At 37.4% G+C, this 16,861-nt stretch overlaps 1 protein-coding gene across 6 annotated transcripts in view; it reads right to left on the reverse strand.

Annotated features, from left to right (window-relative positions):
* The window catches only part of foxp1b (forkhead box P1b), a 536,506-nt gene that overhangs the window by 109,182 nt on the left and 410,463 nt on the right, over nt 1–16,861 (reverse strand). For all 6 annotated transcript variants that reach the window (XM_061923944.2, XM_061923948.2, XM_061923943.2 and 3 more), the window contains exon 8: nt 1,946–2,096. In XM_061923944.2, coding sequence (XP_061779928.1) covers nt 1,946–2,096 — 151 coding nt within the window. The remainder of the gene's footprint in view (nt 1–1,945; nt 2,097–16,861) is intronic.

Genomic DNA, 16,861 nt, shown 5'->3' on the forward strand with positions numbered 1-16,861 from the left:
TATATTGTGATATTCGAGTATACGCTCTCACGCAGTTGCTTTTAGCTGCGGACATTACACTGCAGGCTCTTCCCACTCTTTCTTGTCTCTCCTTCTCACAGACAGCGAGCGCACATTCTTACACACGTCACATACTGTCACGACATATACGTCACATACGTATACGCCCTCACGCAGCAGAGAGGGAGCAGCATGGGTAAAGTTAGCTGTGATGCGAGTGGTAATGCGAGAGAAAGAAGGTGCGAATCTGGTAACAAATGAAGGAAGAATTAATTCCCAAGAAAAACAGCACGGGGGTCCATCGTGTGGCGGTGGCTTGGCTTCAAGCGGGAAGATGTTGAACAGACAACCGTAATTTGTCAAGTGTGGGGCAAAAGCGTTGCTACAAAAAGTAGCATTGCTGCTAATATGTAGCATCATTTGAAAAGTCACCCGCTAGAGAATGTAGAGTGCTTAGTCCGCATGTCAACATCTCCATTCGGTGCCACACCATCAAAATGCCGAGGCAATCATTTCCAGATCAACACCGTATGAAAAAAATAGTCAACAACAGAAGGAGATAACGTCCGCAGGAACCTACCACATAGCGAAGGACATACACTATTTGATTTCCTATTATATTATAGCGTCCCGGAAGAGTTAGTGCTGCAAGGGCTTCTGGGTATTTGTTCTGTCGTGTTACGGTGCGGATGTTCTCCCGAAATGTGTTTGTCATTCTTGTTTGGTGTGGGTTCACAGTGTGGCGCATGTTTGTAACAGTGTTAAAGTTGTTTATACGGCCACCCTCAGTGTGACCTGTATGGCTGTTGACCAAGTATGCATGCATTCACTTGTGTGTGTGTGTGAAAACCCGTAAATATTATGTGACTGGGCCGGCACGCAAAGGCAGTGCCTTTAAGGTTTATTGGCGCTCTGTACTTCTCCCTACGTCCGTGTACACAGCGGCGTTTTAAAAAGTCATAAATGTTACTATATGAAACCGATACCGATAATTTCCCATATTACATTTTAAAGCATTTATATATTATTAATTACTTGTGAACAAATGAGACTAAAGTATGTAAGGTGTCTAAAATATGTGTACATGATTAATCACGGGGCCTACTACCGTATTTTTCGGAGTATAAGTCGCACCTGCCGAAAATGCATAATAAAAAAGGAAAAAAACATATATAAGTCGCACTGGACTATGAAAAAAACTGCGACTTATAGTCCGAAAAATACGGTATGTAGGGATTATAAGAAGAAAAAAAACACACATTTACAACCTGGTGTGGCTTCATGGCATCCCTTTTTTTTTTTTGGGACGATGACACTGTATCAACAGGATGTGTGTTGCGAAACCGACTAAATGTACAGTATCTGTCCGTATCGCCCGCATAATGCTTTGCTCAAAGGGTGTGTGTGTGTTTGCCAGACATCTGACACAAAGCAATTCAGCAAAGCACACTCAACAGCGCAGCGCTCCACGCCTGCGCCCACGGCAATTGCCTGCGAGCGGATGAGTGATTCCATACCCAGTCCAAACAATAACACCACTGTACAAACGTGTTTGTGTTTGCCCATTACCTAAGCACCTCTGTACCCTCCTGTTTTTAATCACCCTTATCTTGTTATTTCAAAACTGTTTGTCTTAGCGGGTGGAATGAATAGCCGACGTCGTGTTCCGCAAAGCCTTTTTACGACAGTGTCTTTTGTCACAGGAGGGACCACTCCTTGACAAAATATTGAAGAATAAATAAAGACACAAACTTCCTGTCCAAACAGTGGAGTCTGGCTCCCTTACAAGCAGACTCACTGACACCTTATGAGTGATGAATCGAAACCTCCCTGGCAAAGCCGCCCCTGATTATTGTCATTTTGAGGACTTGGCAGGTGCCACTGTGACTAGAATACACACATTTTTTTTTACATTTTTTTTTTACATGTGAGAAAGAGTACTGACCCTGAGTGAGGGAGTGCAGGGGCAGGGACGGTTGTCCTGGCTGGATGGTGAGCAGGCCTTGCCGCTGAAGGTTGAGCAGATGTTGCTGCTGGACCTGCTGGACTTGAAGAAGCTGCTGCTGGAAGGCCAACTGCTGCGCCGACACCGGCTGCTGCAGACATGCAGAAAACGTACGTTATTAGCGACACAGTCACTGCACGTTGACAAGTAGGAGCAGTGCTACCTACGTTTCACACACCATCTTGGTATTCATTGCACGGAACATTCCCAAGTTTTATTCCTCGGAACGTGCTCGATGCTTTTTTTTAATGCAAAATAATTCACCATGGAGCAAAAAAAAAGTTGCAATTGCCAGCACTTTTTAAAGAAAGTAAGCAACACTGTTGAACTAAAAAAAAAAAACTTGTAATCATTTTTTCGATGAGTGGACGAGTCTACAGAATAATGCACATTTTCAAAATCTATTATTATAAATTTAATTATAACAAAATAAACACATTTTTCATTCTACTTTGCAAAGCCACAGCCATTTATCAACAACACCCGGAAATGCTTCGCCGGGCCCGAGCTCATCTGAGATAAAAAGATAAGATGAAAAAGTAATTTTGATCACAGTGAAAAAAAAACACTAAACAAAATTCAAGTATGACATTCAGTGCAAGAAGTATTTTTATACAGTACTGTTAAGGTTATTTAGAAAGCAAGGCGGAAGATTCCCAAGTTTTATTCCTCGGAATCGGGTGCCCTAACAAAGAATCCCACCTGTGCGATGCTTTTTTTTTTAATGCAAAATAATCCACTATGGAGCAAAAAAAAAGTTGCAATTGCCAGCACTTTTTAAAGAAGGTAAGCAACACTGTTGAACTAAAAAAAGAAGAAGAAATTGTAGCTAATAAGGCAAATAATAGCCGACTCGTCAGCAATCATTTTTTCGATGAGTCGAAGAATCTACAGAATAATGCACATTTTCAAAATCTATTATTATAAATTTAATTATAACAAAATAAACACATTTTTCATTCTACTTTGCAAAGCCACAACCATTTATCAACAACACCCGGAAATGCTTTGCCGGGCCCGAGCTCATCTGAGATAAAAAGATAAGATGAAAAAGTAATTTTGATCACAGTGAAAAAATATACAAAACAAAATTCAAGTATGACATTCAGTGCAAGAAGTATTTTTATTCAGTACTGTTAGGGTTATTTAGAAAGCAAGGCGGAAGATTCCCAAGTTTTATTCCTCGGAATCGGGTGCCCTAACAAAGAATCCCACCTGCGCGATGCTTTTTTTTTTAAATGCAAAATAATCCACTATGGAACACAAACAAGTTGCCATTGCCAGCACTTTTTAAAGAAGGTAAGCAACACTGTTGAACTAAAAAAACAAAAAACTTGTAGCTAATAAGGCAACTAATAGCCGACTAGTCAGCAATCATTTTTTCGATGAGTCGAAGAATCTACAGAATAATGCACATTTTCAAAATCTATTATTATAAATTTAATTATAACAAAATAAACACATTTTTCATTCTACTTTGCAAAGCCACAGCCATTTATCAACAACACCCGGAAATGCTTCGCCGGGCCCGAGCTCATCTAAGATAAAAAAGATAAGATGAAAAAGTAATTTTGATCACAGTAAAAATGAAAAAACAAAACAAAATTCAAGTATGACATTCAGTACAAGAAGTATTTTTATTCGGTACTGTTAGGGTTTATTTAGAAAGCAAGGCAGAAGATTCCCAAGTTTTATTCCTCGGAATCGGGTGCCCTAACAAAGAATCCCACCTGCGCGATGCTTTTTTTTTTAATGCAAAATAATCCACCATGGAGCAAAAAAAAAGTTGCAATTGCCAGCACTTTTTAAAGAAGGTAAGCAACACTGTTGAACTAAAAAAAAAAAGAAATTGTAGCTAATAAGGCAAATAATAGCCGACTCATCAGCAATCATTTTTCCGATGAGTCGACGAGTCTACAGAATAATGCACATTTTTAAAACCTATTATTGTAAATTAAATTATAACAAAACGAACACATTTTTCATTGTACTTTGCAAAGCCACAGCCATTTATCAACAACACCCGGAAATGCTTCGCTGGGCCCGAGCTCATCTAAGATAAAAAGATAAGATGATAAAGTCATTTTGATCACAGTGAAAAAAATACAGAACAAAATTAAAGTATGACATTCAGTGCAAGAAGTATTTTTATTCAGCACTGTTAGGGTTTATTTAGAAAGCAAGGCGGAAGATTCCCAAGTTTTATTCCTCGGAATCAGGTGCCCTAACAAAGAATCCCACCTGCGCAATGCTTTTTTTTTTAATGCAAAATAATTCACCATGGAGCAAAAAAAAGTTGCAATTGCCAGCACTTTTTAAAGAAGGTAAGCAACACTATTGAACTAAAATAAAAGAACTTGGCAACTAACAAGGCAACTAATAGCTGACTCGTCAGAAATCATTTTTTCGATGAGTCGACGAGTCTAACAAATATCGCACATTTTTAAAACCTATTATTGTAAATTAAATTATAACAACATAAACACATTCCTGAGAAACTAATGGTTTTACTTCATTCTACTTTGCAAAGCCAACGCCATTTATCAACAACACCCGGAAATGCTTCGCTGTGTCCGAGAAGTATTTTTCATTCAGTGCTGTTAGGGTTATTTAGCAGCAATTTTAAAAGGGTAAACGTGAATTTTCCTGGCAGTCAATCAATTAACAGGTTATTTAGCGTCAAGTTGACAATTATAGATATTTGTTGACACATTTTTAGAATCGACAATGTCGGTTATGTCGACTAATCGTTGCAGACCAAGTAGCAAAGTATGAAACCTATTATTGTAAATTAAATTAGAACAAAATAAACACATTTTTCACTCTACTTTGCAACACCACAGCCATTTATCAACAACACCCGAAAATGCTTCGCTGGGCCCGGACTCATCTAAGATGGCCTGATGCAAAGAGGAAAAGTAATTTTGAAAAAAAAACATAAAACAAAATTAAAGCATGACATTCAGTGCAAGAAGTATTTTTATTCAGTACTGTTAGGGTTATTTAGAAAGCAATTTTAAAAGGGTAAACGTGAACGTTCCTGGCAGTCCAAACATACCATATTGGTTATCGATCATTGCGCGGACGATACCCAAGTTTTATTCCTGCAAAATAATCCACCATGGAGCAAATACAAGTTGCAAGTGCCAGCACTTTATAAAGAAGGTAAGCAACACAGTTCAACTAAAAGAAATAACTTTTAGCTAATAAGGCAACTAATAGCCGACTCGTCAGCAATAATTTTTTCGACGAGTCTAACGATTATTGCACATTTTAAAAACCCATTAATGTAAATTAAATTATAACAAAATAAATACGTTACTGAGAAACTAATGGTTTTACTTCATTCTACTAGCCATTTATCAACAGCACCCGGAAATGCTTCGCTGGGCCCGAGCTCTTCTAAGATGGCCTGATGCAAAGTGGAAAAGTAATTTAGATCACAGTGAAAAAAAAAACATGAAACAAAATTAAAGCATGACATTCAGCGCAAAATAAGTATTTTTATTTAGTACTGTTAGGGTTATTTAGCAGCACATTTAAAAGGGTAAACGTGAACATTCCTTATTTAGCGTCAAGTCGACAATTACAAGGAAAACATTTTTTTTCAAGGTTAAAAATGATTTTCAAAGTAAAAAAAAAAGATTTTCAAGGTAAAAAAATTTTTCAAGGTAAAAAATGATTTTCAAGGTAAAAAATGATTTTCAAGGTAAAAAAAAATGTTTCAAGGTAAAAAAGAATTTTCAAGGTTAAAAATGATTTTCAAGGTAAAAAATGATTTTCAAAGAAAAAAATGATTTTCCAGGTAAAAAAATTATTTTCAAGGTAAAAAATGATTTTCAAGGTAAAAAAAATGTTTCAAGGTAAAAAAATTTTTTCAAGGTTAAAAATTATTTTCAAGGTAAAAAATGATTTTCAAAGAAAAAAATTATTTTCAAGGTAAAAAAATTATTTTCAAGGTAAAAAAAAATTTTCAAGGTAAAAAAAAATTTTCAAGGTAAAAAAAATGTTTTTCAAGGTAAAATGTTTTTTTCAAGGTAAAAAATTATTTTCAAGGTAAAAAAAAATTTTCAAGGTAAATTTTTTTTTCAAGGTTAAAATGATTTTCAAGGTAAACATTTTTTTTCAAGGTAAAAAAAAATTATTTTCAAGGTAAAAAAAATGATTTTCAAAAAAAATAAAAAATTTCAAGGTAAAAAATGATTTTCAAGGTAAAAAAACATTTTCAAGGTTAAATTTTGTTTTCAAGGTTAAAAATTATTTTCAAGGTTACATTTTTTTTTCAAGGTTAAAAATGATTTTCAAGGTAAAAGAAAATTTTCAAGGTAAAAGAAAATTTTCAAGGTAATATTTTTTTTTCAAGGTAAAAAAAAATATTTTCAAGGTAAAAAAATTTTTTCAAGGTAAAAAATGATTTTCAAAGAAAAAAATGATTTTCAAACTGGCACATTTATGTCGACTAATCGTTGCAGACCAAGTAGCAAAGTACAAAGGAGCTTAGCCCCAACAAGACTCTTCAGTACTGGTGATGGTAAATGTTATTTTTTTTAATTTTATTTGTCATTTATATGTGTATCATAATTCCTTCTGCATGTAAAACCATAATTATTCTCTCTTAAATGTGTTTTTTTTTTCATTTTATTGGGGAATGTATTTTAGTTTTTGTACCATGTGGTCTTTGTCTGACCTTTTGGAGTACTGAGGACTAAGCAACGAGGTGCCACTGTAAAAATGGATTTAATCAACAAAATTGGACGGTCAGAGTGAGGGTTGAGAGGTGGGCTCAATGTAAAAGCATTCATAAAAATAAAGTAATTGGAGACTGCATGAAGACGGTATATCCTCCATAAATGTTTGCTATTAGTGTTGGGTTTTTTTTTTTTGCACCCGACACAGGTGGAGTACACCGTGTCTCTTTAAGTAATGAGGAGTCAGGAAGGAAATGACATACAACCTGGTTAATCATTCATAATGAGGAGGCCACGGCAATTTAATTAAAGCCATTCATAATTCAGCAAATAACTGGTGACGAAATCAAAGCGCCTAATAACCACCCTTGCAAGTCACGCCGCTCTGCTGCTCGTCTTGCAGCCACAACAAGCTGTGTTCAAACACTACGTGCACACGAGGACTGTTAAAAAAATATAGAAATACAATATTTTCATATTATACAAAACCGACATTTACATACTAATGTTTCCTAGTATCTTTGTATGAGTCCGCCATGTAGGGTTGTCCCCATACCAATATTCATTATTAAAGTTCTCCTGTGTCCACGGACGTATTTCCCGGGTTGATAAACAATAAAAAAAAAAGAAAATATGACCCCAAGACAAGCGGTACAAAATGGATGGATGGATGGATGGATGGTCATTATCGAAGAAAAATCCCTTAAATTAGCCACACAGTTTTGTAAGCCGCAGGGTTTAAAGTGTGGGAAAAAAACAGTGGCTTATAGTCCGGAATTAACGTTAGTTTTTTTTCCAAATAGAATAATAATAGAATAAAATAAAAACAATTCTAGAGGTGTACATCTCTACCTTAAATGGCAATCCGATATGCATCTACAAACCCTGTTTCCATATGAGTTGGGAAATTGTGTTAGATGTAAATATAAACGGAATACAATGATTTGCAAATCCTTTTCAACCCATATTCAGTAGAATGCACTACAAAGACGAGATATTTGATGTTCAAACACATAAACTTAATTTTTTTTTTGCAAATAATAATTAACTTAGAATTTCATGGCTCCAACACGTGCCAAAGTAGTTGGGAAAGGGCATGTTCACCACTGTGTTACATGGCCTTTCCTTTTAACAACACTTTTTTTTAAGCTTCTCAGGTGGAATTCTTTCCCATTCTTGCTTGATGTACAGCTTAAGTTGTTCAACAGTCCGGGGGTCTCCGTTGTGGTATTTTAGGTTTCATAATGCGCCACACATTTTCAATGGGAGACAGGTCTGGACTACAGGCAGGCCAGTCTAGTACCCGCACTCTTTTACTATGAAGCCACGTTGATGTAACACGTGGCTTGGCATTGTCTTGCTTTTCAACTTTGCGCCTATAACAATCCGGATGGTTCGTTTCTTCTTTGGTCCGGAGGACACGACGTCCACAGTTTCCAAAAACAATTTGAAATGTGGACTCGTCAGACCACAGAACACTTTTCCACTTTGTATCAGTCCATCTTAGATGAGCTCAGGACCAGCGAAGCCGACGGCGTTTCTGGGTGTTGTTGATAAACGGTTTTCGCCTTGCATAGGAGAGTTTTAACTTGCACTTACAGATGTAGCAACCAACTGTAGTTACTGACAGTGGGTTTCTGAGCCCATGTGGTGATATCCTTTACACACTGATGTCGCTTGTTGATGCAGTACAGCCTGAGGGATCGAAGGTCACGGGCTTAGCTGCTTACGTGCAGTGATTTCTCCAGATTCTCTGAACTCTTTGATGATATTACGGACTGTAGATGGTGAAATCCCTAACTTCCTTGCAATAGCTTGTTGAGAAAGGTTTTTCTTAAACTGTTCAACAATTTGCTCACGCATTTGTTGACAAAGTGGTGACCCTCGCCCCATCCTTGTTTGTGAATGACTGAGCATTTCATGGAATCTACTTTTATACCCAATCATGGCACCCACCTGTTCCCAATTTGCCTGTTCACCTGTGGGATGTTCCAAATAAGTGTTTGATGAGCATTCCTCAACTTTATCGGTATTTATTGCCACCTTTCCCAACTTCTTTGTCACGTGTGGCTGGCATCAAATTCTAAAGTTAATGATTATTTGCAAAAAAAAAAAAAGGTTTATCAGTTTGAACATCAAATATGTTGTCTTTGTAGCATATTCAACTGAATATGGGTTGAAAATGATTTGCAAATCATTGTATTCCGTTTATGTTTACATCTAACACAATTTCCCAACTCATACAGAAACGGGGTTTGTAGATACGTGGGTTACGATATATTCACTAACAATACTTTTTAAAACATTACGATTTGATGCATATGGAAGCTTTCCATGGTGAAAAAAAATATGGATCATGCATCATGTCAGAATAATGTCATGTATATTTATAGACTAAATAGGTGGTTCCTGTAATAATTATGAGCACATAGTAGAACTATCTACTTCAAGGCATTGCAATCCATAAATGTTACGAAAAGAAGATGTAAACAAAACACTTTTGTGAAAGCTGCCAGTTATTGACTGTTGTTTGCTCAGGTAGCAACAATACAATACGAAGAAATGCAAGCAGTGCATTAAGTAACACAAGTGCAAGACACAACTAAGTGCCACCACGTAAACTAAAAACCAGCTTCGGTGTAGAAGCTCAAATACTTTTCATAGTTCCATTCTGCTGGTTAATGTGCAGCTACAGTAGGCATTCATCTTTAGCACAATGAACAGTGTAGACGTTGGTGTGATCACCTCGCAAAGTTGGGGCTAAGTCTGGAAGTCTTTCAAACCTGTGTCTTGAGAGTTGGTAACTCTGATAGTGTTAGCATCCCTAGCTCCCTCATCGCCAGGTGAGTGCTCAAATTAATCTTTACTTTATCGTTGCTTTCCAAACGTTACAAATGTCCATACTTTTATCCAACTGACCATTCTTTAAAAAAAAAAATCCAAACCTTAACCACACTTTAGATTTATTATTCGCGGGTGCATTGTTAATAAACTCTTTCGGTGCTGTCTGCTATGTTGCATTGTCGCAAACAAGAACCTGTATTACGTCATCACAGAAGTCTCGCAGGATTAGGGCGGCCATATTTTGTAACAGATTTCCAATCAACCGATTCATGACTTTCCCTACCCGACATCGACCGATCCATACTAGATATAGATCGATCCAGAGGCTCGGGAAACGATGTATCCATATCTCTGAAGTTAAAATCGGTTTCCGGTTTAATTGTTACACCCATGTTACTTTCCCTAAAGTACTCATTGTGGCTTCAAAGTGTGTTTTATTCGATTATTCCAGGGCTGTCAAACTCATTTTAGCTCAGGGGCATTAAAACAAAAAAAATAAAGACAACTTCAGATTGTTTTCTTTGTCTTACTTTGGCCAAAAATAGAACAAAAACATTCTGAAAATATTACAATAAAAATATTTTTTTTTAAATACCGGCAGCGGTAAAGTTTAGATCCATGAAGGAAATAAGAATGTAAAGGAATGTTTATAACTAAATAGATTTACATATGAATATATATATATATATATTTTTTTTTTAATGAATTAATTAACGTTTATGACAACAATTTTCCAAAACACAATATAGAATGTGAGATATAACAGCAAAAAACATGCAAAAAAGTGGAACCCAAAATTGTTACTGTGGGAACCCATTTTTATGACTTGATGGGGTCCCCGGAACCCCATTTTGAAAAATCCTAGCGCCAACACTGATGGAGTATTGGTGCGTGCCAAACAGCAGCAGGTGGCTGTGGCCTGCAGGCCGGTTTTTGATGAATTTAGAACTAAGTATGGTGATGCTCGTTCAAGCTTTTCATTAAATCAACTATCGTATTTTTCGGACTATAAGTCGCAGTTTTTTTCATAGTTTGGCCGGGCTCCAGTGCGACTTATATATGTTTTTTTCCTTCTTTATTATGCATTTTCGGCAGGTGCGACTTATACTCCGAAAAATACGGTAACTGGAGTAATGAAAACATGGAAACAAATAATTAATTATGGAACGACTAAATTATTAGTTTGTAAACCTCCAATAAGGAATTCTAGTTGGCAAAAAGGAACAAAAATAAATAGAAAAATATATAATTTTTATTTAATAAATACATCTCTGAAGGCTGCCCCGTATAACACACATGGAAAACGGGAGGGCTTTTTTGACTGCCCGTTACCGTGGGATGCAATATTCAAATGAATCTACAAAACTATTTTTTAGTTATTTTCAAATTAAAATTATTTACAACTTCTTACCCACGGGAAAAATTTTACAACTTTGGAATATGACTGATGGAGTCTTAGTGCGTGCAAAACAGCAGCAGGCGGCTGTGGCTTGCGGGCCGGTTCTAATACTAATCAAATATCATCCCGGGGGCCATAGATCATTCATTCATTCATTCATTCGCGGGCCTTGACTTTGACACATAGGGATTATTTTTAATAATATAATACAATAATTGTTAGCTGCAGCCCTAAAGATGTTTGGACAATAAATATGAAGAAATGAGTAAAAGTTGCTATTTTTCCTAAATAACAAAAAATCCCTTTGCTTCTTTTGACTCCGAGTTTCAAGACGTCCTGGATCAGTAAACGATCCGTCTTTTGCAATCGATACAACAAACATGCACAGGTGTACATAGCCAGTGACAGGGTGAGTGTGAATGAGGAGGGGGGGGAGGCAATAAAAGCTGTGCCAAACTGTGTGCCGCGCCCATTTAGCTAACACAGGATACATCACACTTTGTTTACTTCCCACGACTGAGTGCACACAAAAAGTGTCTCGGCGGCGGGGCGGCAGTCAGGTCAGGAAAAAGCCGGGCAAAACAAACGTACAAAAAGGTGTAGCACAGGGGTGTCGAACACGGTTACACTGAGGCTGCCCTAAAAGGGTCGCTTGTAACCGTATATGATTTATGACTATAAATGTATAGGAATTCACTTCATGATAATACAAAATTAATTTTTGTGCATTTGATTATTATATTTGTATTACATACACTGAAAAAAAAAAAGAAGAAAATCAGTAAAAATATCGGACTGCCGATATTATCGGCCGATAAATGCTTTAAAATGTAATATCGGAAATGATCTGTGTCTATAATCTATAAAAAAAAGAAAAAAAAAAAAAGAAAAAAAAAAAAAAAAAAAGGAAATCATCGGTATCGGTTTCAAAAAGTAAAATGTATGACTTTTTAAAACGCCGCTGTATTAGACGGACGTAGGGAGAAGTACAGAGCGCCAATAAACCTTAAAGACACTGCCTTTACGTGCCGGCCCAGTCACATAATATCTACGGCTTTTTACACACAAGTGAATGCAATGGTCAACAGCCATACAGGTCACACTGAGGGTGGCCGTATAAACAACTTTAACACTGTTACAAATTATGCGCCACACTGTGAACCCACACCAAACAAGAATGACAAACACGTTTCGGGAGAACACCCGCACCGTAACACAACATGAACACAACAGGACAAATACCCAGAACCCCTTGCAGCACTAACTCTTCCGGGATGCTACAATATACACCCCCCGCTATTCCCCTACCCCCCCACCTCAACCCCGCCCCCCCAAACCTGCCCACCTCAACCTCCTCATGCTAAAAAAAATAATGCACTTTGTGACTTCAATAATAAATATGGCAGTGCCATGTTGGCATTTTTTTTTCCATAACTTGAGTTGATTTATTTTGGAAAACCTCGTTACATTGTTTAATGCATCCAGCGGGGCATCACAACCAAATTAGGCATAATAATGTGTTCATTCCACGACTGTATATATCGGTATCGGTTGATATCGGAATCGGTAATTAAGAGTTGGACAATATCGGCAAAAAAGCCATTATCGGACATCTCTAGTTTTTACAGCATATTACTCTAAATGGAAAAACGGTACTATAGTTTTTTTCCCCTGTAAAATCTATTGTCATTTCTACAGTGTACAATTTGATGAATAACTTGCTGTGATATAACTCAAGCTGATATTTATTTAGTTTTAGTTTTAAAAAGCTTGATATTAATGATAGTAATATATTCGTGGCATTATTAGATAATAAAGTTTAAAATATACTCAATAGTATGCAATACATGTATTTCTGTCCGTCACAATGAAAATATTACATTTAATACCGTATTTTCCGAACCATAAGGCGCACTGCCGATAAATGGTATATTTTCGATCGTTTTTCATATATAAGGCGCACCGGATTATAGGGCGCAAAAAAGGAGTCATATTATTATTATTTTTTTCTAAATGTAAAACACCTCCTTGTGGTCTACATAACGTAATGTAATGGTAGTTCTTTGGTCAAAATGTTGCATAAATTATGTTTTACAGATCATCTTCAAGCCGCTTTCTGACAGTTGCCTCAGGATGCGCCGTTTTGTGGGCGGTCTTATTTACGTGGCTCACCTTCGACAGCGTCTTCTCCCCGTCATCTTTGTTGTAGCGGTGTAGCGTGCAAGGACGGGGGTGGAAGAAGTGTCTAAAGATGGAGCTAACTGTTTTAATGACATTCAGACTTTACTTCAATCAATAACGGAGCAGCATCTCCTCATCCGGAAAAAATAACACCAGAAATGTGTTCAGTGAAAAACCGTCCGACCGGAACTCTCTAATAACTAAAGTTCCTTGGTTGAATAATGTAAACTCACTACACCGGTATGTTTTAGATCTTTCATGGCGAGTTTACTGACAGATATAAGTAAGAACTTTACACTACTTTATATTAGAAATGGCAACAGCGGAGGATGAATGTCCCATAACGAGAAGATAGAGAAAAAGAAGAAGCTTACGGACTACAAAGGTGGACGCATGCAAATTTTCAGGATTTATGCAGATCCCAAATACAGATCAGCAGGTACCAGAAGGTAAGGAGGGTAGCTTTTGCATAATATTGCGAAACAAAACGCCAGATTACTCCGGTACTCTTGTCTTGTTCTGTATATTGCACAGTATTTTGTATTTGTACAGGATTGCTTACCCACATATGCGTACCCACATACGCGGCCCTCTCCAAGGTTTCTCATAGTCATTCACATCGACGTCCCACTGGGGTGAGTTTTTCCTTGCCCTTATGTGGGCTCTGTACCGAGGATGTCGTTGTGGCTTGTGCAGCCCTTTGAGACACTTGTGATTTAGGGCTATATAAATAAACATTGATTGATTGATTGATGCTTATCATTTTTTATTGGATAGTAGTCTGTTTATTTCAATTCTTAGTTTTATCTTTATTACCTCTTGTGTAATTTATTTTTATCCCATTTTTGTTCCCACTACCGCACCTTAAGTTGGAGTCCTGAATCTCGTTATATGCAAATATAATGACAATAAAATCCATTCTATTCTATTGTATTCTATTCTACCCCATACACACACCACAATAATACTCGTATGTTGAAGCACAGTACAATCCATCAAGCTGTAAATATGATTAAAAACGATTTTAAAGGGTAAAACCAATTAAAACAATAAATAGAAATAAAAATAAAAAAACACATTATGTTTATAAACTCAGGAAATATGTCCCTGGACACATGAGGACTTTGAATATGACCAAATCGTCTGACCGGAACTCTAAAGTTCCTTGGTTGAATAATGTAAACTCACTACACCGGTATGTTTTAGATCTTTCATGGCGAGTTTACTGACAGATATAAGTAAGAACTTTACACAACTTTATATTAGAAATGGCAACAGCGGAGGATGAATGTCCCATAACGAGAAGATAGAGAAAAAGAAGAAGCTTACGAGTTTACTGACAGATTTAAGAACTTTACACTACTTTATCCTGTAACATCCTGTAACTACTTGGTATCGGATTGATACCCAAATTTGTGATATCACCCAAAACTAATGTAAAGCATCCAAACAACAGAAGAATAAGTGATTATTACATTTTAACAGAAGTGTAGATAGAACATGTTAAAAGAGAAAGTAAGCAGATATTAACAGTAAATGAACAAGTAGATTAATAATTCATTTTCTACCACTTGTCTTTAATCATTTTGACAAAATAATAGAATGATAAATGACACAATTAAAATTAGGAGCTAAATTAGGAGCCTTTGTTTGCTTACTTACTAATAAAAGACAAGTTGTCTTGTATGTCCACTATTTTATTTAAGGACAAACTTGCAATAATAAACTTATGTTTAATGTACCCTAAGATTTTTTTGTTAAAATAAAGCCAATAATGCCATTTTTTGTGGTCCCCTTTATTTAGGAAAGTATCGAAAATTATCGAAACGCATTTTGGTACCAAAATATCGGTATCAGGACAACACTACACGACAAGAATTCTGGGATGTGAACGGACTGCGATTTCCCGTGATGAACGGAACGAGGCGGACTTCTCCTTTCCATCGGTGTGAGAAAAAGTTCCTTGAGTTGTTCGCCCTCCACTGACAGTCTGAGACAAAGATAATTGTGCTACGGGGACGTTGCTTCACAGGAAAAACCAAGCCTTTCATCACATTTCTTAATAAATAGAAGGGTGGCTTTTTTGTGAAAGAAAGAAACAGTGAGTATTGCAAATGAATTTAACTGCGTGTTTTATCAGATGACGGGGGGTCGGCGGGTGGGCGCTCCTGCGCACTCTCAGCGCGCAGACACACAAAAAAGAGCAAATAAGAGGTTAACAAGAAGTGGCACGAGGGAGAGGAAAATATAGTCCCTGACAAATGATAAAGAGCGGCGCTGGCAGGCCTTTATTGTCGCGCTTCAAATATAACGTTAAAGATCTTTGGGAAAAAAAAAACACGTTTCGACGTCTTTAAAATAAAATACAAAAAAAAAAAAAAAAAAAGGGGGCACAAAGCAACGACGGGGGGTTATTGTCTGGCAGCCGCTGGGGAGTCACGGCGTAATTCTTTTTCTGTCTTTTTGATGGCTTCCAGAAACGCGGGGAAGAGGGAAAAGCCTCACGGGGCCGCGTCTATTTCCTGTGATCATACATAATACGCTTCAAAAAGTTATTTTTTCTTCCATTCTCATGCTCCATTCAACTGATCAATTGGCCCTCCTTTGCTCCCCACCCCCTTTTCTTTTTGTCTCACTCGCTCCTCTTGTGTTTACATCAGATGCGACTTTAGTGACAGGCCCTATCTGAGGCCGAGGAGCTCGCGCTGTCACGTTGATTTATGGGGGAATCGCGCCGCAACTTGTCCAAACTGAAGCCCGCAGTTCATTAATTAAGGAGCTTCGACTTTGAAGCCGAGGGGGGCTTTGACAGCATGTGAGCGTTGGATGTGCCTGTTTTTTTTTTGTTTTTTTTAACGCCGAGGCTTTGCAAAACTCGCCCGGCGCACAACTCAACGGGGACACGGGTGAAAATTCCCAGATTGTCTTTGAACTTCTTCTGACCGCACAATAATTTGCTTTGTCCGCGGCGATGCTTGTATCCGCCAATCATTAGCACGCATTAAGCCGCTGCTCTGCAAGCATGCCCTGCTGTAGAAGGAGGGGGAGGAGAGAAAAAATGGGGGGGGGGGGGGGAATTAAAAAAAAAAACTCAACGCAGACAAAGCTGGGAGCGCTCGCCGCGCTGATATCTCACAATTACATGCCTTCTCATCCGCCGCCATTTCCATGTTAATTACCAAGAAAAGCCTCTCAGATTTATGCGCGCCTCGGTCTTGCCTTTCATGATGTCCTACACCACACTCTCAGGAGCGGGGATGGCTATCGTTTACATTTTTAAACCATGCTCGTACCAAATGGGTACTTAAAATATTCAAAACATGTACAATTTTGTAAAAAAAAATAAAATAAAAGAGAAAGCCTAGTTTTAGGAAATGTGTTGGTCAGACGACCGTATTTTCCGGACTATAAGCCCCCTACTTTTTTCCCCAAGCTTTGAACCCTGCGGCTTATAAAAAGGTGCTGCTAATCTATGGCTTTTTCTTCGCCAACGGCTAAATTATGGAATGGATTAAGCAAAAATGGATTGGATTAACCCTTGTGTAATGTTCATATTGTTGTCGTCTGTGGGTCTGATGAACCCGTTGCATTTTGTGGCTTTTAATGCCTCACAATCAAACACTTTTATGTTAAAATACTGAACAGATGTTTACCTTATCCCAATAAACATCTGTTCATTTCTCTGCCAGTTTCTGTGCGGATCCCACACAAGGTTGCAACATTGTTTGTCAACACTGTCTGCTC

The sequence above is a fragment of the Nerophis lumbriciformis genome, linkage group LG28 (genome assembly GCF_033978685.3).
Source record: "Nerophis lumbriciformis linkage group LG28, RoL_Nlum_v2.1, whole genome shotgun sequence".
In the NCBI taxonomy this organism is placed as follows: domain Eukaryota; kingdom Metazoa; phylum Chordata; class Actinopteri; order Syngnathiformes; family Syngnathidae; genus Nerophis; species Nerophis lumbriciformis.